Source organism: Sebastes fasciatus, chromosome 3, assembly GCF_043250625.1.
Source record: "Sebastes fasciatus isolate fSebFas1 chromosome 3, fSebFas1.pri, whole genome shotgun sequence".
NCBI classification, from domain to species: domain Eukaryota; kingdom Metazoa; phylum Chordata; class Actinopteri; order Perciformes; family Sebastidae; genus Sebastes; species Sebastes fasciatus.
Window position 1 is genome coordinate 12575313 of NC_133797.1, and position 24639 is coordinate 12599951.

The 24639-nt window shown below is 39.7% G+C and overlaps 2 protein-coding genes and 1 long non-coding RNA gene across 4 annotated transcripts in view; all 3 read right to left on the reverse strand.

Moving 5' to 3' along the window:
• The window catches only part of LOC141764095 (uncharacterized), a 95195-nt gene that overhangs the window by 5930 nt on the left and 64626 nt on the right, over positions 1 to 24639 (reverse strand). The window lies entirely within an intron of this gene.
• On the reverse strand, positions 7174 to 18673 carry smap1 (small ArfGAP 1). Of its 2 annotated transcripts, none has more exons than XM_074629028.1 (10): positions 18360 to 18673; positions 17172 to 17305; positions 15827 to 15912; positions 15631 to 15709; positions 15454 to 15516; positions 15242 to 15317; positions 12749 to 12879; positions 11409 to 11619; positions 9125 to 9462; positions 7174 to 7847 (listed from the first exon to the last, which is right to left on the reverse strand). In XM_074629028.1, exons 1-10 carry the CDS (start codon positions 18475 to 18477, stop codon positions 7713 to 7715), a joined length of 1371 nt encoding a protein of 456 aa, XP_074485129.1. In that variant the 5' UTR covers positions 18478 to 18673; the 3' UTR covers positions 7174 to 7712. The 2 variants fall into 2 exon arrangements, with proteins under 2 accessions (XP_074485129.1, XP_074485130.1); XM_074629029.1 differs by having other exon boundaries at positions 15631 to 15706; positions 18360 to 18671.
• The window catches only part of cenpk (centromere protein K), a 7706-nt gene continuing 3492 nt past the window's right edge, over positions 20426 to 24639 (reverse strand). The window contains exons 4-10 of the mRNA XM_074629013.1: positions 23736 to 23799; positions 23347 to 23393; positions 23149 to 23231; positions 22915 to 23013; positions 22457 to 22592; positions 22287 to 22340; positions 20426 to 21078 (exon numbers count right to left, since the gene is read on the reverse strand). Coding sequence (XP_074485114.1) covers positions 20923 to 21078; positions 22287 to 22340; positions 22457 to 22592; positions 22915 to 23013; positions 23149 to 23231; positions 23347 to 23393; positions 23736 to 23799 — 639 coding nt within the window. The 3' untranslated portion in view covers positions 20426 to 20922. The remainder of the gene's footprint in view (positions 21079 to 22286; positions 22341 to 22456; positions 22593 to 22914; positions 23014 to 23148; positions 23232 to 23346; positions 23394 to 23735; positions 23800 to 24639) is intronic.

Consider the following 24639-nt stretch of genomic DNA (forward strand, 5'->3'; position numbering starts at 1 on the left):
GATGATGGTATTTGTTTCAGTTCTCTCTGTAGGAGATACAGTACTAATGCCAAAGTCAATATGCACAGCAATGTTCATAATGACAGTCCAAATCCTTATTAAGTTTTTAAGCCAGTATGTGAATACACATTATATTATCGGAAAATGTAGACCAGAGCATCTAATGTTGCTTATGATTATGTCATAATGAACAGATTAAAAGAACAGTTTAGCATTTACGAAGGCACTCTTGGTTGATTCGGATGATTCAGGGTTCAATAATGAACTGCATGGCGGCTAGACAAAATGGCAATACCAAATGTAATTTTTTCTTTCTTGCTGAGAGTTAGATGATAAGATTGATACGACTCTCATGTCTGTGTACGCTAAATATGAAGCTAGAGCCAGGAGACGTTAGCCTAGCTTAGCATAAAGACTGGAAACAGAGGGAAAGTGCTAGCCTAGCCCTGTCCAAAGGTGAAAATAAACCCACATATTTACACATGGTATCTTGTTGTGTAAAAATGAATGACCTTTTTAGAAAATAGTCTTGCACATAACCCCGTGTAAACTGACAATGACGAGCTACATTGGAGGACTAACTACCTTTTAAAGGGACTGTTTGTAACTTTTTAAGCGTATAAATGTACCGGGTCGGGATCTCATGCGCGCTCTCGTATGCGCGCTCGCGTGTGGCCGGAGTCACTCCTCCTCTGCCTGCTTGCCTTCACTCACACTGCGCGCGTTCTCGCTGTCTCGCTCCACCTCTAGACGTGAACGCGCGCTCACTCCACACTGCAGAAGAGTTAGTTTAGCTCTGGGAATAACTGCTGCAGCTCCTCCAGACCAACAGAGGTTTCCCGTGTTTTGTAAATTGACGGGGCTCCGCAGCGAGTAACGTTATCGCCTCTGACTGGGTGGCGGTGTCTCCCTGCGGGCGCAGTCGGGAGGCAATAACATTTCTCTTCCTGCTTCAGCCCCGGCACCGACCCGCTTTTGCTGAAGCAGGAAAAGCCAACACTAGGATCAGCAGTGATTCATGGAGAGACCTTCGTCTGGTCAGCTAACATTACTGCCAAGCAGCTGAAATATAGAGTGATATTGTGGTTTTAGCTGACGTGTGTCGCCTCACTGTTTTGAGCGATGCTCGTTCAGGTATATTTAGAGCGAGCAAGCGCGAGCCCGATGCTGACTTTCGTTGACTTAACGGCCACAGGTGTCGCTGTTAACAAGCAATTCTGAAAGTTACAAATAGTCCCTTTAATCATCTCAGTCTATTTGCTCCAAATCCAATTAAGTATCTTGAATGGTATCGTGCAGGAGAAGCTGCAGCTCAACATGGATGAATTAAAAGAGCTGGTGGATTTAATATGCACCCAGACTGCATTGTCACCTATAGCCTATCCTTTAATGAGAAGTATCATGTTTACTGTCAGTTTTATGAATGATTGCTTAACACCACCTTGCCAACTGGCAAGATTATTTTTCAATTTGTTGTGGAGCCTCTGGGCGTGAGCTGTCATCATAAAGATATTAATGAGGAAATTTGAGTTAATGATGGATTTAATAGATAAGGAGACCAGAGGAAGACAGCCAAGAAAGCAAGAAGCTGACATTGAGTCGTACAGTAGTTAATTTATTATTTACAACATGAATAGGCAGACTGTCTTCACGTGGTTGCCCAGAGGAATATGTGATAGGAAGCGGTGCCAAGTTGCCGACACTCTTTTCCCTGTCATTGCTGTCTGCCATCAAAGGCGAGCCTGAGGCTAGCAGAGAGTAAGATCAGAGAAGATAAAAGAAGATGTTACTGGTTTGATGTCATGAAATACTTGACATATAGAGAGTTCAAGTCAGTTCAATTAATTTCAGGATACTCTGGATTCTTTCTGTTTTCCGCTTTCTATTAAAACAGGGACTTTCCCTCAATGTGTGTAAGCTTCCTTTGCCCTGAAACTGCCTGCAAGCTGTAGGTCACAGTATATTATACTATATATCGCATATAGTCTTTTTAAACAATTTATTTAGTGTATTAAGCTTCAGAATTACACAGAAAATATATATAAGTATAATTAAAGGGACTGTTTGTAACTTTGTAAGCGTATAAATGTACCGGGTCGGGACACATGCGTGCTCTCATATGCGCGCTCGCGTGTGGCCAGAGCCTCGTCTCCTCTGCCTGCTCGCCTTCACTCAGACAGAGCGCGCGTACTCGCTACACCTCTAGACGTGAACCGCGCTCACTACACACTGCAGAAGAGTTAGTTTAGCTCTGAGAATATCTAGTGAATGTACAGTGGATGTTTGTGCAGAAATAACTACTGCAGCTCCTCCAGACCAACAGAGGTTTCCCATGTCTTGTGAAGTGACGGGGCTCCGTAGCAAGAAACGTTATCGTCTCTGACCGGGTGCTGGTGTCTCCTTGCGGCCGCGGTCGGAGACGATAACGTTTCTCTTCTCTTGGTCTTGGTCTGGAAAAGCCAACACTAGGATCAGCAGTGATTCATGGAGAGACCTTCGTCTGGTCAGTTAACATTACTGCCAAGCAGTGAAATAGTGAAATATAGAGTGATATTGTGGTTTTAGCTGACGTGTGTCGCCTCACTGTTTTAAGCGATGTTCGTTCATGTCTATTTACAGCGAGCACAAGCGCGAGCCCGACGCTGACTTTCGTTGACTTAACGGCCACAACAGTCCCTTTAAATGAATAGTTGGACATTTTGGGAAGTACTCTTATTTGCTTTCTTGAGAAGATTGGTACCACTTTCAGGTCTGTAGGCTAAATATGAAGCTACCAGCAGCCGGTTTTAGCTTAGCTTAGTTTTTATACTTCAGTTTTTGTATAGATTAAAAAAATAAACTTTACTGGTGATGGTTGTTAGATTTTTGTTACCACTGGACAGAGCTAGGCTAGTTGTCTCCTGTTGTTTCCAGTCTTTGTGCTAAGCTAAGCTAAAACCGACTGCTGGTAGCTTCATATTTAGCCTACAGACATGAAAGTGGTTTGTGCTTTGTTAATAGTGTGTTTATTGTCAATACTGTATATACTGCTCCTATTTTTATACTTCCTTCTATTTAAATGGTTCATATTTTGTGACACTTTGTTTAGCTCTTTTTTACTGTGTTAGCTGATGCATCTTGTTTTTTGCACTATCCCCTTTGCTGCTGTACACTGCACATTTCCCCACTGCAGGAGTAATAAAGGAATATCTTATCTTATCTCTTATCTTAAGCTAAGCCAACCAGCTGCTGGCGGTGGCTTCATATTTAACATGCAAACATGAGTAGTGTCAAACTTCTCATCGAACTCTCTTCAGAAAAATTCAAATGAATGAGCGCCTGTTGTATTTCAATGTGGACTTTCACCAAATCACATTAAGCTTTCATATCAGTGAAATGTTTAGTTAAGTATTAGTCATGTCGACAACAGTCAAACCGGGGGCTGACGCCCGTTATCGGCAGGAATGTTGATGTCTCAGGGTCAAAAAGTCCATTAAGGGTGGCTGCAGAGAGAGGGAACATTCTTCACTCGACTGGCGGACTCTATTCTGGAGCAGTGTTAGGTTTGACACACAAGCTGAAAGGAATGCCTAACGTCTTTGCTAAAGGTCTGAGGCATCAGACCTTACTGTGAAAGTTTTCAAACTGTGCCCGAGCTGTAGCGAGGCATAGGAACAGTTGAGAGGTAGAGAGTGGAACAAGACCAAACACACTTCAGGGGCTTTCAGGCCCTGCCAAGCATGAGACAGATGTGATTTTTCATCCATTTGCACGGCTGTGAGTTTGGCCTTCCTGTCAGTCCATTCTCACTATTGAAATGTAGTATCGTCTCCAACTGCATTTTAATAAGTAAGCATGTTGCTCTGAGTCGTAAGTGCAGGATGGCTGAAAGGTGGGAGTTTAACAGGTAGGGCTGGTTTGATGAACCACACCCTGCAAGATCCTGAAGACCAGGACGGACCTACTTTGGCCGGTCTTATAGTAGCTTATCATTCTGTATACAATACCTGCTATCATGAAAGAGTGAGTATATACAAAGAATAGGTTTGATCCTGTTGCATTTTTCTGTAGTGACTGTATAAAAGTGACCACATCCACTTTTAAAGCTCCCCATGGTCTGGGTGGGTGTGTGCTGGAGCATATCCCAGCACGCACTAAGTGGAGAAACCCAAACCTTCATACAGCATGTGTTTAAAGAAATGCATTCTGTTGAAATCCCTATTAAGATACACAAAACCCGGAGAGTAACTACCCAGTGAAAGAACTACTGATCAGAAGGCAGAGTGAGGCACATTTTCCCTACAAAGCTGCTACTGACTGTAAACACCTACTGTATGACGCTTATTTTCCAAATTCTGTAAGTTTGCGTGAATGCGCCCGAGAGGCTCACAATAAACTTTAACAAAAGTGCATTCATCACACCAGCCATAAAAAACGCAGTAGTAATGATAAACTTGATGCTCTGTACTTTATAACCAATGTTAGCAAGGGGGAAAAGCTCAGCAACAAGGGAAATGTAAGTGAATAAACATTATCAGGGCAACTACAAATGAAATAAAAATAGTTAAGACAGAAATTAAATATACAATATGTACATATTGGCACTGAACAGTAAGCAGACAGCTTGACATTTAGTTCATTTTGGCCACAGACTGAACTGGGCAACTCCCTCTTCTTATAAAAGTGAATGCAATACTGCCACCAAGTGCTGGTTTCCTGTACATTTAAGAATGAGTGTTTCACATAGTCAACAAGAGAGACTAAATTTAATAACAGATTAGACTCATTTTCAAACCCATAGAAAAAGACATTTGCTGCAACTTGTTACAGCCAAAACCACACAGCCATTTATCATTTCTGAAATCAGCCCAATATATGCAGGTGCTTTCCAAAATGAACACCATAAACCAGCAGATTCACTTTCTCAATACTTTGGGAATTCATATATATTTTGCTAATATGTCAGTTTGATGGAAACCAGGAGCGGAATTTTTATTTCAAATTTCACAGTTATTAGTTGAGGCATAAATCGTCAAAAGGGCTTTGGTTTTTCGGATACCCTTACATGAGGTAGAACAAAACACAACCGTGTTTTTTCATAATTTGTAGTGATGGTGGTCGTATCAAAAATATTTTATACAACAAAAAGTGATGAAATTGATCAATATATTGGTTCACCCTATAGGCGAAAAGGTGCAGAATAATATTAAATACAAAGTTAGGCGGCCAGGGACAGGGACACATTTTTAAAAGAAAGTTACTTTTACTCAAGATAATATATGATGGTATGTTGACACTGTTCAGGCCATCATATAAGAAACTTTGTACAAAAACAATAAAGGTGCGAGCAGTAAAGCGATAATGTGTAAAGTGAGGAGTAAAGTGCATTTTTTTCATGTTAATATGTAACAGAGTATGCAGAAATAAACTGTTTTTAGGCTTCTATACTTTTGGAGATATATCAAAAATAAAATTTGACCTCCATCAAGAGCTCAAGATTTTAGAAATACATCTCCTCTCACAATGTTTAAACTAGACAAATAGACCATGTTAATAGTTACTGTTACCACTTTTAAAGATCTTATACAGATTTAAAAATAATTTTTAGTTTAAGTTGTTCTCATTTCCATACCTTCATTCTTTATGTAATTTGTTACAACTTATAAATAAGAAGTATAATAAATAAACAAACAAACAAATAAACAAACAAATAAATAAATAAAAGTAAAATAAGATACAAACATTATTCCATCTTCCATATCGTTATTTATATCTCAGGCAAGAGACTGAATCTAAATGTAAGTGCTGTTGCATATGTTCATGATGCATGATTGGTAATCATGTCATAAATTCATGCAATAAATAAATGATTAATCTGATGTTAAGTTGAAAAAATTAATGATACGATTAAAATGATTTGTCTCATGCAGTACAGAATTGTGTAACAGGTTTACGGTGTGTTTTACGTTCCGTCCCGGAACTAATGTTCTCAATTTGTTGAGGCACTATAAACAATCCAACGTGAGAGGGTGCATCTCTCTGTTCTCTACGAGAAGACAAGTGGGACATGGCAGGACAAACTCATCAGGTTTAAAAGTAATCACTGCCTACAGCGACTATCTGTGCTGACTGTGTTATGATGTCGGGTTGTAGTCTGGGTGCACTAAACTTTCTAAAGAGGAAGTTCTGTAAATCAATTCTGTGCGATCATGTTCATGCTGTGAGTTATTTCTGTCCTGCTTTACTTTCCATATGACAATGCTGCCATCTAGATGGCAAGAGTAGTAATGGACTGTCCCCAGCATTAAAACCTAGGCTACATACATTTAACAGTATGACATGGCTTTATTGACCAGTAAACCTTCATGAGCTGCACATTAGACACGTTGTTTCATCTTCAAAACACCAAACTGGAGGAACTTTGTTCTGGAGTTTTGAATGAGGCTCTTCTAGTGGTTTGCAATGACCCAATGTATTATTTATTTCGTGTTGTTTTCACTTTTTGGTTAGTTCTCACAAATATATTTTGTTATCTTTAGACCGTGTTCATTAAAAAATATCTTCTGTATTCTGCAGTTTTTTAGCAATATTTAGGGAATGCACTTTTTTCACCAATTTCCAAAAGAGGATGTTTTGATCTCCTTGTGACTAAGAAGAGGAAGAGCTCCAATCCATTGTTCCTGTTTAACAATGGATCTGCTATTCCGATTCCCAATAGAGTGCTCCAGGGATGACGTATTTTTGTAGGCCAACCAGGAAGTTAGCATTGCACTGATTTGCAGAAAACAGCTCTGTGGCAAACACAACTTTGTTCCGTAAAATAAGCTCCACATAGGCTTCAAAAGTCACGAGTGGGGTATTTATTGATGTATTTTATGTTGTAGAACAAAATGTTAAAATCTCTTCAGCTTGTGTTAACCACAGAACTTATTACAGGCATCTAACTAAAAACCCATTAAAAAAACCCATTGACTTCTAGACGAGGGAAACAGAAGTGCTAAAATGCTAACTCATTTCTGGGTTTTAGGACCTGTAGCTCTCTATATACAAAATGCAGAGTACATTACTGTGTTAGTTAGTTTCAGTGGCTCAGTAGAAACCTGGATCAGATTTTAAACAAGTATAGGAGATAACATTGAGAGTGTACCTGCAGGTATATTTCTATATGAATCATAGAAGACGCATCAAAGCAAGTCATTTATTATCACTTTAATTTTATAGGGGAACCACAAGTACTTTAAAAGAAGGTTATACAGCGCTGTACATTTGGGAGCAGTACTGACAGACTTGATAGTCATATCTTCTCCCGTTAAATACTATTCATTTAAATGTTCTATATTCTTATAATGATACAGTGAAACAATAAAAGCTTGTGTAACTGGTCCTGCAGCTTTTTCTGATATGTCGATATCATTTTTGTTGGGACTGTTATTTCCTTGTCATTTTTTTTTTCCAAAAAAGGAAAATAAAAGTTATGATCAAAAACCATACGACAGGCAGAAACTGCCAGGCTGTAATCCTGTATGACTCCCAATTCACTCACACAATAGAGAGAAAGAGAGACAGAGAAAGGGAGGAGGAAAAAAAGGAGATACAATTTCATGTTCTGAAGGCTGGTCCGCGATGGGAATGGGCATCAGTTCATAGTGAGATGCAGAGAAGCACAAGATATATTTTGCACTTTCTGCGACCTCGACTCTTACTCTGCCCGACCATCAACCCCTCTCGAAGGCTCACTTCCATAGCTGTGTGCTCAGAGTCTGGCCAGATCCAGTGGCGGCCCATCCACCCATAGCTGACGGAGGCTGACCAAAGGCCATCTGGCCACCTGCACCGTTCAGAGTCATCCCTGACATCTGATGATTCACCTGAGGATGTTAGACAGATCTGTATTAACACTAGAGCATAACACCGTGGATTGAAACCTAGAATATTTATCTTGACCCCACCCTGTCCCCGAAATCAGTTCATGTCCTCTGTAGTCTGACTGAGACATAAGGAGGTAAAAGCATGCTTCTAAAAAATTGCAGTCAAAGTTGAGCTCAAACCAAAACTCCTCCTGCACCACCTCTTCACTAGACTTCACATTGTGCTGGCTTGCTTTGGCGTCTCCTTTCCCTTCTCTAGAGCTTAAGAATTGATTATTGCCGCTCTACAGAGCGTCCCACTGTTGTGATAGGTCAACCAAACCAAACTCTTTGGACTCTCCGTTCCAGCTAGCTTTGTTTGACGGCGTGCCAAACTAGCCGTTATGCAAATGTCTTACTTGGTGACATCATCACATTATGGAAGAAAAGGCAGGACTTCAAGCAAGGCGTTTCAGGCAGTTCAGGAGCAGTGTTTCTGTCCCTTTGGCAGTGCATGCTGAAGTATATTTCCTCGTCGATAGCACGCATCGTCCTAACAATACGGCTATATTCCCCATCGAGACGTCTCTCCGCATGTAAGGGATGAACAGCCCATCTCCTCTGCAATCTGGCTGTTCACACAGTACTTGCCAACTTTGGGACAGAGCTCCTGTTTCTGCTGCCATCTGGTGGCTACTCGATGCTCTGTCCACACCATAGACTGTATATGAGAAGTGGATGTAGTCACCGTGACATCACCCATTGGTTTTTGGACTACAATTTTGAAGCCTCGGGTTCGGCATTTTGGCCGTCGTCATCTTGTTGTTGTTTTTTTGCAACCAGAAGTGACACAAGAGGGTGGAGCTAAGTACAACTGAACGCTGAATAAGACATTTTTAGGCGACCAAATTATTACAATTAACTTGCATGAACTAAAAACACAGTTTGAAAGGGTTAAAGTTATAAGACAAAAACACAGTCAACTCCCTGACAGACCTGAATCAATCACAAGGTAGCCACGCCCTAAAGCATCCCCTGCTTTATGATCTATTTGACTCTAAATGGGACCATCATTTACTAAATGAACACCATGCTGTATTGAAGAAGACTTGAAACTAGAGATTGAGACCATAAACTCATGATCACAATGTTTACTGAGGTAATAAAATCAAATCAAACTAATCACACCTGATGGACACACATGAACACAACCTAAAGCGAGATTCAGTGTGAAGTTACTTTTTAAATAACCTCCTATAACGCTGTAGTAATTAACATAGCTTGATGACTCTCCATACCTGACCCATGTTCCACTGAGCCTGCTGCCCAGGCTGGATGGCGTACATGCCCTGAGCAGGCACCATGCCTGCAGGCAACGCACCGCCCTGTGGTCCCATCATCCTCGGTGCCATGCCCATCACACCAGCGGCTGGCGCGTTCCCCATGAAACCATTAGGCATCGTCATCCCGACCATCATGCCCGGACTGGGCCCCATCATGGCTGCCCCGCTCTGAGCCATCATGGCACCCATGACGGTTGTAGGCGGCATGGCTGTGCCCATGCCAGGGAAGGCCTGATAACCACCAGTGGCCTGGACAGGGAACTGCATCTGGGAGGGGCCCATGAACATGCCAGCTGAGGGAGGAGGAAGACATGCAAAACAGAGGGAAGAATGTTATGCACACAAATATGTCTTTCAAGCCAGTGTTGTGAGGTGAAGGGTGTTTTCCAAAGCAGTTAAATAAAAGGAGCCTGTTAATCAGGACGAGAAGTTATGAAACCTCTGTGGGACTGTGTTGGGACATACAAACAAGTATCTACATGCTCCTTATGGTTTCAGTTCGCCACATCCACAGATCCCAGTATCACCTTGGTGAGGAAATGTGACTCTAGCCCAGGGGTGTTCACGTAAACAGGAGGTATAATGTTGCCATGGAGGCAGGAGCTATTAGCAGTTACTGTTTGCAGTGTACCCGTGGAGGTACAGACAATTATCACTGGATTACTTTTATACTGAAGAAAGATTTAAAAACGTGACGACTCTCAGGCAAGTTCTTAAGTTATAAGGAGCATCCTATTTCTATGATTTCTAGGCAGGTTTACGGACGGTTCACTATTTAACCTCAATACTTTCTTAAAACAGACTAGGGATGTCAATAATTAACCGTTTAACCGTTAACTGACATTAAGCATTTTAACCGATTAACGCTATCGGTTAAAACTGTTAAAAGAAATGTTAATAATGAACTCAAAAGCTGAGCGGCTCGTCTCTTTAAGGAGAAAAGCTGGTCCACCTTAACAGCTCACCGTAAGAGTCGGAGCCGGAGTTGCTGGATAAAGGAAGTCGGCTCCGGTCTCTCCATGGATGTACTAAAAGAACAGCTCCAGCTCGCTTGAGCGGAGCGGAGGAGTTGTAGTTTCGTAGCATTTATCCACCGACAAATAAACTGCTACACCTACGTTCACAGCTAGAACGCCACCAACAACCTCACACTCACCGCCCCCCCCCACACACACACACACACACACACACACACACACACGGTCTGTTGGGAACTCGCTAAAGTTACGCAGACTACGTGTGCGGCGGCGAGCACGAAGCACTGTTTGTTGTTGTAAGTTATGCCGGGGAAGACAAAGTATCGTTACGCCGGGCAGACACACAGCTGACAACCTGCTAAACTAAACCAAATGTGCGGTGGAGACTTTTACTGGGAAAGTGGCTGTATGTCCTCGACACTAAGTTAACGCTCCGGACAGGTGATCTGGGGACTCCCGTCAACGAATATCTGTTGTCGGTTAACGGTTAATAATCGGTTAACAAGGGTCGGATATCAGATATCAAGAATTTTTTTCTAAATGAGCATCCCTAGAGCAGACCAAACGTGTCTGTAGGACAGAGTAAAGTAAAAAGCTAGCAAAAGCTGAAATCAAGTGTCTGGTCAGATTTGCAATCCCTCTTGCTCATTCTTTGATCATATAATTCCTGATAGAAGGCAAAGTTCTTGTTTGGCTGCTTATGTTTAGACATTATTTACCAGTGGAGAACTTTTACTTATTCTTTTAAACAAAAAAAGGGTTTCATAAAAAAACATCTACAATTCTCAAGGTATCGAGAAGAAAGATTAAAGGAACAGTGTATAACATTTCGGGTGATTTATCAGCAGAAATAGAATATGATATTCATATCTATGTTTTCATTGATGTGTAATCACCTGAAACTAAGAATTGTTGTGTTTTTCTTAGCTTAGAATGAGCCCTTCATATCTACATAGGGAGCAGGTCTTCTTCACGGAATACACCATGTTGCTACAGTAGCCCTGAACAGACAAACCAAACCCTGTCTTTAGAGAGCCTATAGCGTTTTTAAGGCCACCGTAGTTCTCTGACACACTAAGAAAGGGAGGGGTGAGCGGAGGGATATTCAGTTGGTTGCAATCTGCAACCTCACTGCTAGATGCCACTAAATCCTACACACTGCTTCTTTAAGAATGTTATTATGTCTTAATAATAACACATAACAATACAAGAAAAGGACTTAGGTGGTATTTCACATTATTTCTAAACGTTTGCTTCCTCACCAGTGGGGGCCTGTTGGGACATGCTGTTGGTTCCATACAGGGACAGGATGGAGTCCTTGGACAGGGGCTTCTTAGCCATGTCTTCGGTTTTAGTGGTGCTACTGCTGTCGCTGAACAAGTCCAGGTCTACCTGCCCTGACCCTGAGACGGCTCCACCTCCCGCTGCTGCTGCAGCTTGTGTCGGTGTGCTGGCCGCGTTACTGGAGCTCACCTGAAAGGAAGAAAGGTTTTTGAAAACTTGGCGGCGAAAGTATGGAATAACATTTGAAACATAAGCAGCTCAAGTTTTGTACAGTTTGAAAAAAGAAAATAGTGCTTGTACACCTGCTGGTCCTCGGTTCACTCCCCGGTTGCTGTCCTGACAGAACAGGCTTCAAATGAACCGACTAATTATCATCAACAAAGGTTCCATAATTAAATTCAATTACATTTAATTAAAGTGTACGACCTTGATTGCCGTGCTGGCATACAGCCTGTTGGTAGGTTGTTAGTAGCTGGTACAGCCATTGGGCTTGGTGGTAATTAAACTCCTTTGACCTAACAACTCATTTTATCAGCACTACCTGTGCCGTGACACAGCAATAACACAATTATATCACGAGTATATATCTTATATTTTACACAAATTTTGTTTTATGGTTTTCATCTCTGGGTTTATGTTGGTCGGACACACCAAACACTAATCATGGGTTTTTAAAGACCTTGATGATGGGCATTTATCACCATTTTTACATTGGATGACTAATCAAAATAATGACAAATGAATGGACTACTAATGTATTATATATATATATATATATATTTTAGGGCTGTCAACGTTAACACGATAATACACATAATTGCTTTGTGTTGTTAATTGATTTCCAGTAACAAATGTATATATTTATTTGCATAAAGCAGCATATTTGCATATTTATTTATATTATAAGAGCATTAAATACTTGACAAATCCTCCTTTAAGGTACATTTTCGAACAGATAAAAAATGTGTGATTAATTTGCGATTCATCATGGACAATCATGCGATTAATTGCGATTAAATATATGGCGCGATTGACAGTCCTAATGTTTTCATTGGTTGCAGCCCTATTCAAATGTTTAACCAAATGATTGCCTCATTAGCTGCATTCATGTTCTGTCTGGCCCTCTTTCACTGTCTCTCAGCATTGCTGTTGCTGTCTTGTGTGCTATTGATGCTGGTAGTTATCATTTAACTTTTTATTTTCTACTGCACACTTAATTTCAGTTGTACAACTAGACAACCATTAATGTCGATCCCTCCTGAGCAATATTCAGAAATTACTACTAAATCAAGACCGGGGAATAGTTGCTGGATTTTACCTGAGAAAACTGAGCTGCGGATGAGGACGCGGGGAGGGGGTTGGATACCATAGGGCCGAATATATCCAGGTCATTGTTGTTCTGGCTTGTGCTCGTGCTACCATTGTTACTTGATGCCGCTGCCGGTACGTCTGTGAGAGAAAGGGGAAAAAAACTGGTTTTACAGGTGGAAAATAAGCTGAGAAAACAACACTGTGAGACTATTTTAACACAACGCAGCTTAACTCACTGACAACTTCTCAATGATATTCTACCTGAATTCACTAAGAGGTTATGAAAGATCAGAAATAAAACCCTAATACAAATGGAATTGCTGTGAAAAGGTGTGTAAAACAAACAGAGCGTATGTTTGCTAATGTGTGTGTAATATGTGTTTGCCTTTGTATTTATTTAACTGCAGTGCCCTCCCACAGCTGCAGAACTGCCCACACAGTAAGCATAATGGTTAGTAGTACAATAAAAAATTAATCAGCTTGCCCTCATTAGCTCGTTGGTCACAAAACTAAAATAACAGTTAACATGCCATCCAAATAATGCAATACCCTCCAAGCCTATCAGTGGCATAAATATGTCATCTTACTTTAAACTGTAAATGAATGGGCTGTAATGAAGTGATAACACGTATATTCTTGGGTATTCAGTCACTAATGTCAGGGATCTCTCATTGAAAGAATAAATGGACAAGTACATTTAATAAACAAACAATAACCTATAGTTCTACCCCACCATTTGATCATGAGAAACAACACATTTGAACTGTAAGCACAACTGTTTGAACATGCAGAAATATCAACATAAACTGTAAGACATGTCCCATCTAACCAGTTCCCTGCATAATATTTCAGCCCTTGTAATATTCAGCCCAAGGCTGGTTCTCCACAGAAACAGGTTCCAAATCTAGATGTAAAAAACAAGAACTTACTAGTCACTTCTTGTAACTGAATCAGCAGCTTTAGCACTTCCCCTGACTAACTCACAAAAATACACCTTGCAGTGGTTCCCTGGTACAACGTTTCTAATGTAGAGCAGCAGGAGAATTTTATAGTTTGCATTAAAAGCAACTTAAACAACCACTAGAGTACATTACAGTTCTGATACAGACAGCAATCGCAGATCAGCAACTGGTTAGTCTGCTCTCTGTCAGAGATGAGAGTAACAGGTATGTACAGTGACTTCTGTTACACAGGTGCTAGAAACCAACTAATAGGGGAACACAGTGAGCCTTTTCAAGATGACACTTTCTCTCAAGCCCACTGCTTGATTATTACACATCGAGCGACCAAGTTTACAGCGAGGACGACACAAGCTTAAAGGACCGGTGTGTAACAATTTGGAGGATCTATTGGCAGAAATGGAATATACTATTAATTAGTATGATTTCTTTAGTGTATAATCAGCTGAAAATAACAATCGTTGTTTTTTTTGTTACCTTATAATGAGCTGTTTATATCTACAAAGGGGGCGGGTCCCATCTCCGCCATGTTTCTACAGTAGCCCAGAACGGACAAACCAAACACTGAACTTTTCCTGCTTGGGCTGGAGTCCATAACGTTACTCGCTCCCGTTGCCGCCCCTCCCTCTCTCTTGCTTCACCACTCACTTCCCACATACACACACACTCTAAGCACTCTACTCTAGAGAGGGCCATTACATTTTTTGCGTTGGCCACTGTATCTCTCCAACACGCTTGGTACACCAGAGAAGTTGCAATCTGCAACCTCACCGCTAGATACCTACACACTGTTCCTTTAATATGGAGACGGTTACGGTTTTGCCCTGCGCCATACATGAGCACAGAATGTCTCGGTTCAGTTAACCCCTGCTGTGGCCTACGTGGCAAACCAAGCTAAACAGTTAGACTACATACAGACAGCTTTTATTTTAGCTTGTGTAGCCGAGGGTTACGTTGTGCCTATACCTTATGAAAGTAATAAATTAATAACTCGGAGGCTCAGTAGTCAGCACCAAGACGGCAACAGCGCATCACCGCTTGAACCCTTCTGTTCCACCCTTCACAATAAAATCCCCCGAACACAAACACTGGAACACTGCTTACTAGAGAGAACTTAAAGCCCCCCTCCAGCCAGTTTTACTTCCTGTTTTTTGGTAAACATTCTTTCTCAAACAGAGAATGGGGATGTGGTTAATATTCAGACGTAATTCATCACCATGAGGCTACATTCACAGCCATAACATGTCACAGCATCAGCATGCTACCATGCCTACCTAGCAAGAGTTACAGGCAATTCATCATGTATACAGTCAAATTAAATACAAACTAAATATCAGTAATCTAAAATTACACAGTAAGCCCATAAAAACTCCTGGCTCAATGAGTTTATGGTCCAATCATTTATTTGAACTGGCAATAAAAGGAAAACAATCACAAGCTGAAACCTTATTCAGCTCGATTCCATAAATATCTCAGTCAGCACATTCGTATGGCACATTTCAGATGATTTTAAGTAACACAAGAAGCGTAGAGATACTCACCAAGGCCTAGTAGGTTCACAGAGGGCTCTGAAGTCTTAGCGGGGCTGATTTTGGGAACTGGCCTGGACTCTTCACTCTTTAAAAAAAATGAAAGTAGTTAAAATAAACAAGATAAGTAGGGCAAACTCCATATGGGACAACGCATATGAAGCAATGCTGAGGAGCGTGTTTATACAACTCTATTCATGAAGCAATGCGTGTGAGACGCTTACCTTGGTGTAGGATGACACCTTGCCCCCTCTGTCTGGCTCCCTCTCTTTTTTACCATCTTTTGGCTGAAAAAACAAGTAACTCAAAATGAACGGGAAAAACTGACGCCAGCTTAAACCACTTGTCTTTTAAAAAACGTGTCCATAAGAGCTATACATTATAAGAAAACGGATACATACACTGCTCCCATTGGTCACATTCTTGCTGTAGTATTTCTTCTTCTCATATTTATCCCTGATGAAGAATTCCACAGCTCTTCGTACAGAGTTAAGAGAAAAAACGGCAACAAACTAGTACAAAATTAATAACTTCAGTATATACACAGTATGGCACGTTTAAGTGCTTTGAAGTGTGTCTGATGGTAGTGAAGGATACTGGTCTGTTTGAGGTCTTCTGAAGCTTTCTGGTAGGTTGGCTTCATAAAGCTGCCTGGCATTGGTGTTACCCATATCCTGTATACTCTGAAACAAGGAAGGACAGACGGGTAAATAGAGAACAGAAGCTGTTCACATATGCACGCTGAAATATTTCAACTCCATTGAATTTACACATGACGATTAGTGTGCTCATCACGGAGAGTACTACTCAGCCTGTGAAAACATCATATCATGTCTTCTGTGGCTCTAGTGGAGCTTTCTGATGCCCGGGGTACAATTAGCGGCATGGAGTTTGTGACAGGTGGGCAGCTACTGTACAAGGCAGGATGCATGGAAGGCTGGATACAGGTGTGAAAGAGTCTCAAATATGGATTTATGTACCTTGGACGATGTCTCATGTGAGACATCCATATTTATTAAACTTTTTATTAAAAAGTGCCATGTCACATATATTGAAGCTTTCCAAAAAAGGGTTTTTCCAGTTGTAATTATGACTTGGATGTTCACGGAAGTAAACAGTAAGTTGAAAACTGGTAATTATGGTAACCAAATTAAATGAATGCAGCATATTGACAGACCCTATCAATGTGCATCATGGGAAGTGTAGGATCCAGTATGTTTAAAGCCTAACCCAAACTAAGAACTAAATGTTAGGATCTCTGTCTGAATTTTGACCATTCTGTTGTCCGACTGTCCCTTGCAAGTCTGCCAAGTTTGTTGGGGTGCAGTGCCAAATTATAGAGTACCCCTTTATAATGGAAATGTACAGTATTGTGACAGGTCTGAGGTCCTGAAATGGAAAGGCTGGCTGTCAATAGAGGACAGATATGGCAAAGTAAAAGGACGCTGAAATCAATCTCCTTATGTCCCCATACACGAAGATTTCGCAATAATGTTTCACCAAAATGGCGTAAACTGTCTTCAGAAGAAGAAAGAGAGAAAGAAAGAAGAGGCACTTTTATTAATCCTCGAGGGGAAATTAAATTTTTTCACTGTTATATTTTACATATTACATACATGCATACACATACACACAGGCCCGAAATACACACATGCACAAACAGGACCTACATGCATTAATGGAGAGATGTCAGAACGAGGGGGCTAACCCCTGACAGGCGACCCGAGCAGTTGGGGGTTTGGTGCCTTGCTCAAGGGCACCACGGCAGTGCCCAAGAGGCAAACATGCATCTCTCCAGTGACACGTTCACACTCAGTCGATGCGACCCTCCGGTTCCCAAGCCAAGTCCATATGGACTGAGCTACTGCCACCCCCAATTTCAGGTGATAAAAGACATCTCTTTCTGTAATTGTACCAAAGTACATAGAGAACAAAACAATACCTGGATTTGTTCTGAGGTCCATTGGTCCAGGTTGACTGATTTGACCCTCGATATGTGTACTCCCAGGTTCCTGTGGATGCCAGCACACCGGATGCACATAAATACTCCCAGATTCCAGGATGCCCATCTTGGACCTGATAAAGCAAAAAAAACAAACAAGATTGATTACAATATGGAGAGGTGTCTGAAGAAAAACATAAACATGCAATTGTGATGGTCTCTCCCACACCCACAGAAAAAATTTAATTTCCCCTCGGGCATTAATAAAAGTGCCTTTCTTCTTTCTTTCTTTCTTTCTTCTTCTGAAGACAGTTTACGCCATTTTGGTGAGACATTATTGCAAAATCTTTGTTGTATAGGACATAAGGAGATTGATTTCAGCGTCCATTTACTTGGGCATATCTGTCCTCTATTAACAGCCAGCCTTTCCATTTCAGGGCCTCAGACCTGTGACAATACTGTACATTTCCATTATAAAGGGATACTCTATAATTTAGCACTGCACCCCAACAAACTTGGCAGACTTGCAAGGGACAGTCTGACAACAGAATGGTCAAATTCTGCACAGCAGAAGATGAGAGATCCTAAAATGTAGCCCTTAGTTTGGTTTAGGCTTCAAACATACTGGATCCTACACTTCCTTTCCATGATGCAAATTGATAGGGTCTGTCAGTATGCTGCATTCATGTCATTTGGTTACAATAATTACTGTTTACTTCCGTGAACATCCAAGTCATAATATGCTTATATTGTATATTGGTAGAATTTCAATTTGTTTTATTCCTATTTTATTCTAACGTTTTTATCTATTCTTTTGTTATTATACTGCTTATTTGCACCAATAAGCAGATAAATGACTTTAAAGAGCCAGAAGAAGCAAAGCTGTTCATTCTTCACCAATGACATGAGTGAGGTAAGAAGAGCCAGGTTCCTGTGTGAGGAGGAGCTGCCAGACTCGCTGCAGGCGTCGCTGAGAGGCACTGTGAGGGTGCTTATGTAGATTTAGAGAAGTTAGCTCGCTAGTTAGCCACTTTAGTTTAGCTCGAGAGGAAGATGTGTCAGCTGACTAGCCTGAGTTAGCTCAGCTGAGCTAACCAACGCAGATGCTACACTGTTAGTCAGCGTTAGCGGCGGACTCTGCGTGGAAGTGTTAACAAACTGAGAGTATGTTTAGTGTGAAAGTGTCACCTTTCGCCTCGCAGTCGGCGCAGTACTTGTTGTCTTCCTCCCTGAGCATCTTGGACAGGATGGCCTGGTGCTGCTCGTTCAGTTTGAGGGCCTTCTCTCTCTCCGAGCGGGTCGCCATGGTCACGGCTTTAGTCGGACTTTACTGAGTACAAAACAACTCTACTTTAATCAGTCGTCAATAGGAATAAGTCTCTGATAAAAAGACCATATCAGAGCGATGAGCGGCTCCTGAGTGGGATCTGAAAACACCCGGAACCGGAATCCCCTCCGCTCTTCCTCTCCGCCCACACAGGAACAGCAGCTCGAGTGCTGACGCGGCGGACGCACCGGATTGGACGCACCGGATTGGACGACAGGCTCTGACGTCAGCTGACGCACGTTTCTTGTGAATTACCGTAAAGTTACATTTTCATAAGAAAAAGAGAAGAGTAAAATGGCATTAACAGTTTTGTATGTATATTTTGTTATTCTACTTGTATTTTCTAAAAAAAAATTACAAATAAATGATGAGAATTTATGCAGAATTTTTATTTCTTTTGTATCTTTATATAGATGTATTTTTTTGTAAATACTGTTAATGTACTTATATTTTCTAAAATAAAATAAAAAATATTTCCCAAGTTTTATACAAGAAAATATATACAAACAGTATACCATTGGGATATCTGAAGGCTTCAGAAAGTTGCCTTTTAAGCAATCTGAACAACTTTAAATGAAACTGAACTTAAAGACATACATACAAACATTGTAAAAAAAATCGTAACAAATTGTCAAAAAAAAGTTTTACACAAGAAAATATATCGAACAACAGTATACCGTTGGGGTATGTATTTTTTTATTACTTGTTTTTACTTTATAAATGTACCCCTGACATGAGCAGTTTTTGTATGTACATACTGTTAATATACTATAATAAATGTAAATAAAATAAAATAAAAAAATTCTAGAAAATCCCCCACAATAAGAAATTAATTGCAACTTATTATGTTTAATAAATGTATTATGGGCCGATGAGAATTTATTCAGAATTTGTATTTCTTTAGTAATTTTTTTGTATCTTTATATAGATGTATTTTTTTTATTTGTTTTTTACTTTATAAATGTACCCCTGACATGATCAGTTTTTGTATGTATATTTTGTTATTGTACTTGTATTTTCTAAAAAAAAAAGAAAAAAAAATGATGAGAATTTATGCAGAATTTTATTTCTTTTGTATTTTTTTGTATCTTTATATAGATGTATTTTTTGTACATACTGTTAATGTACTTATATTTTCTAAAATAAAATAAAAAAAATGTCAAAAAAAAGTTTTACACAAGAAAATATATCGAACAACAGTATACCATTGGGGTGTGTATTTTTTTATTACATAAATGTACCCCTGACATGAGAAGTTTTTGTATGTACATACTGTTAATATACTATAATAAATGTAAATAAAATAAAATAAAAAAATTCTAGAAAATCCCCCACAATAAGAAATTAATTGCAACTTATTATATTTAATACATGTATTATGGGCCGATGAGAATTTATTCAGAATTTGTATTTCTTTAGTAATTTTTTTGTATCTTTATATAGATGTATTTTTTTGTTTTTTACTTTATAAATGTACCCCTGACATGATCAGTTTTTGTATGTACATACTGTTATTGTACTTATATTTTCTAAAAGAATTTAAACCCACCATAAGAAACATTAAGAATAAGAAGGCAATTAATTGCAACTAATGTTTGATACATTTATTATGGGCTGTTATTCAGAATTTGTATTTCTTTAGTAATTTTTTTGTATCCTTATATAGATGTATTTTTTGGTACATACTGTTAATGTACTTATATTTTCTAAAATACATAAATTAAAAAATTAAAAAGAATCCCCCACAATAAGAAACATTAAGAACAAGGCAATTAATTGCAAATAATTATGTTTGATAAATGTATTATGGGCTGATGAGAATTTATTCAGAATTTGTATTTCTTTAGTATTTTTTTTGTATATTTATATAGATGTATTTTTTTGTACATACTATTAATTATATTTTCTAAAATAAAATACAAAATCGTAAAAAATATTTCCCAAGTTTTATACAAGAAAATATATACAAACAACAGTATACCATTGGGATAGCTGAAGGCTTCAGAAAGTTGCCTTTTAAGCAATCTGAACAACTTTAAATGAAACTGAACTTAAAGACATATACAAACATTGCTCATAGCTGATTAAACCTTGCCATTGAAAAAAGCTATGGAAAAAGGGTAAAAGAAATACATGGAATTGAGACTTAAATTTAGGTGTTCTCAGATATTTTAAAGGACCCATGGTTACTCTGTACATACAAAACAGTTCTTAAAAAAACACTTATGTGAAGCCTAATTGGGCAAAATGGTCATTTTATAATGCACACTTCAGTACATCACTACCCATAAAGCTTTCCCAACAGCTATTCTTCATATCAGCTTACATAAATATACATAATGATAGCACTATACAAGCAGACTCAATTTAGAAACACTAGCAGATACAGTAAGTGGTGCTTGAGGTGCCTAATGCACCGCTGCTTTAAAAAAAGGTTTCCAGGCGGATCTTGAAGTTATTCTCTTGGTGCCTCACTGCAATGCCATAGCGGAGCAGCATCTCTATGTACGGTGGCCAGAATGTGTTGTCCATCGTCACATAGGGGTCGTGTGGTGTATTCAGGGCCTTGTTCATGAGCAGCTTTGGGAGTACAAAAGACAGATAAGTAATGGTGCAAAGTGATACAACTTATAGTAAGTAGGCTGGCTTTTACAAAGAGACAGTTCAATAGATTTTAGTTTGTATTTCTGGCTCTATTTGAAAATGCACACTGGAAAGAGATGCTAGGAGAGAGAGAGGACATGACAAAAGTGCCTCCCCACACTTAAATACTGGATGTTTTTGTGCACAATGTGCCATAGTCAACAGAATATTATAACAAAAAGCTTGAGAATGAAACAGTGACAGCGATGTAGGCCATATAACAACCTGACTTATACATGTGCAGCACTGACAGTTGGCAGATTGACTGCAGTGGACATTGACAACTTTACCATCAAGCATCTCTGGTTCTCCAATTCAAGGGGACGATATAACTATTCACCGTCATCAAAACACAATTCGTTTTAGTATAGTCTTGGTTTTTATTATTGTCATTGCAGCAATAATCAAAACCAAACACCTGTATGAGCTCCTTCTCCATCATATACACATGGACTACTGGACATAGTTTCTCACAGCAGACCATTTGACTCATAGCAGATTAAGCACAAATGTAAATAATACAATTTACGACGGCTCTGTTACCAGTGAGCCAGCTTGCACAATACTGAGGGCTCTGGAACTGCCAGACATCAAATATGTATGCAGCGGTTATTAATTATGTCAAAATGTCTGCTATGAAAAAAAGAAGCTGCATCCTTCAAAGGACATGTTCTGTGAAGTTCAGGCGTGTTTAAACACTATTTAAAGATATTAATCTTATTTAAAGCTGGACTAGGCAGCGCTGATCAAATATAAATAAATATTCTGTTACTGTAATGACTATTTCTCACCTCAAATGTTTTTAGATTCATCTTGTAGTGTACTGTTTAGATGTAAAATCAGAAAGTGTGTGACCCGGCAGCAATGTTGAGATCTGTTGAGGAAATACCAAGCACCGCCCTCCAGCCGGAGCACATTTTCGAAGTTTACCGCTAAACAGTACATATATATATATGACACATATAATGTGTATATACATATACATATAAAGTATACACACAATATAGTATATTTTGACCACCACAACACCAGTGCAAGTTCCAAAACTTACTTAATAACCCTGTATTTTGATTTCTGATATTGACTGCTTTAACTTAGAGCAAGGGAAATGAAGTGGATATCAAAGCTGGTGCATGAAAACCCACCTCAAGAATTTCACTAAGTGAAATCAAGTCTTCATCTAACTCCTGGGTTATGTTCTGAAAATGAAAACAAAAGATGGTTATCTGCACCGGAGTAGCGACAGCACAGGATTTGCATGTAAACAGGCTGCAAAAGAGTGGACGATCATCAAACACCTAACAGGCCACTGCACCTTCTTCTTCTTGTTTGTACTGGATTCATTCTTAGGAGGAGGGACGTGCTTCTCCAATATGTCCCCCAGAGACTCCATCAACCTTTCATGGTAGTCCTTCATTTTCTGGATTTTCGCCTTGGTGTCTTGCAATACACTGTGGAACACACACAGAACTGCATTATTTTTCCTCTTTCCATATTTCTGCTACACTTCACATTATGTGTCAGTGCTTACGTGCTTTTAATTGTGCTTATGTGCTTGTGTATGTTTTCTCTAATGCCATCGACCTGCCAGAGATGCAGATGAAAATTAGACTTTGTGGCTAAATCTGGCACATTTACATGATTAATGTTACATTACGTTAATGTGCGTCGTCCTTTCTTAGATAAAATAAACATGCTTTGCTGCCCTCCAGCGGAGACACACCTCAAAACTTGAACTCCTCTGGTTCAGTGTGACTTTGCCATGACACTCACCTTTGCTCTGATAATTTCCCCTTTTCCGTTTGAAGCCGTTCGACGTGGTCTTTGGCAGCTATCAGCGCCTGCTTCTTCTCCTCCAACCACTTCTGTTCACTTTAAATAACATAAACTTTCAGAACAATACACATAGCAAAACAAATGAAAAGTATATTTCATTCACTTTTCAAAGCATTTACGTGCTCCGAGTAAAGACAGTTAGTCAGCACTGTAACGAAAAGGTTTACGCACAGTTCTTTAGTGTCTCTCAGTTTGTCTCTCTTTGCTTCGTGGCATGAGACAACCATCTCAAGTTCATAGCACAGCTTGAGCATCTGTGGAAAACATAGTGGGAAAATGGATTACCTAACTGGAGCGATGCATTTAAATGAGGAATTTCAATAAGACACATTCTTCAATGTTACATTTCACACACATACTGTACTGTACCTCCTCTTTTCCAGCTTGAAGTAAAACTTCTGAATTTGATGCCAGCACTGAATGGAGCAAAAATAAAGAAAGAAATAAATGTGTTTCTAAAAAATGCATAATGGCAAACATTAGATACAGCAGGTATAACAATTTCAATTTGATTTGAAAGCCTGGAATCACAATTTGATAAAGTCACAAAGTCTGAAGTACAATCTTGATTAAACAGTAATCTTTGTTGTACCGATTTCACACAAAGCTAAATAGTTTCTTTTGAAATGTGGAATGACATTAAACTGTAGCTGTGGCATAAAACTGTGGTTCTAACTTGGGATATTCATACTTCAGTTGTAAATACTTATATTACATTATGGTTACAGCTTCTATCACAGTGTGAATGGAGGACTTACGTTCCGGCTCCACTGTCAGCCACTGCTTCAGTTCAGCTTCTGTTGCCATCAGTCGATTTACTGCCTGTGGGAGATGAACATTCACTAAGGCTGGACCCGAATATTTGTCTATTCGGTTTTCAATTTTGGTATTCAGATATATATATATTTTTTTTAAAGGAACAGTGGGTAGGATCTGGCAGTATCTAGCGGTGAGGTGAGGAGATTGCAACCAACTGAAGCCTCTCCCGTGTGCCAAGCGTGTTGGAGAGTTAAAGTGGCCGACGCAAAAAACGTGAATGGCCCTCTCTAGAGCCATTTGGAGCAGAGCCAGTGCATAGAGAGTGGGCGTGTACTTGGGAAGTGAGTGGTGAAGCAAAAGAGAGAGAAAGCGGCGGTGACAGGAGCGAGTAACGTTATCGACTCCGGCCCAAGCAGGAAAAGTTAACAGTGTTTGGTTTGTCCGTCCTGGGCCACTGTAGATACATGGTGGTGCAACATGGCGGAGTCCACGGAGAGGACCCGCTCCCTATGTAGATATAAACGGCTCATTCTAAGGTAACGAAAACACAACTATTCTTATCATCAGGTGATTATACACTAATGAAAACATACTTATTAATATTACATTCCATTTCTGCCAATAGATCCCTCTAATTGTTACACAAAATTAAAAACACCAAACCTTTTGGAAAATGCTTCTTATTCAATAACAAATTAAAATACAAACAACAATACTGTAGAATAACAGAATCCTTAAAAATGCCTTTAATTAAACCGAAAGACACGTGTTATACAGCGATGTCGTCCATCTCAGTGGAGGACGAAGAAATATCTGGCTGGGTCCTTCCCGGGTCATGTCATGGAGACATGCTAACAGCCCTCGTAGCCGTTGCTTATATCGCAACCCATGCTGGGCTCAGGC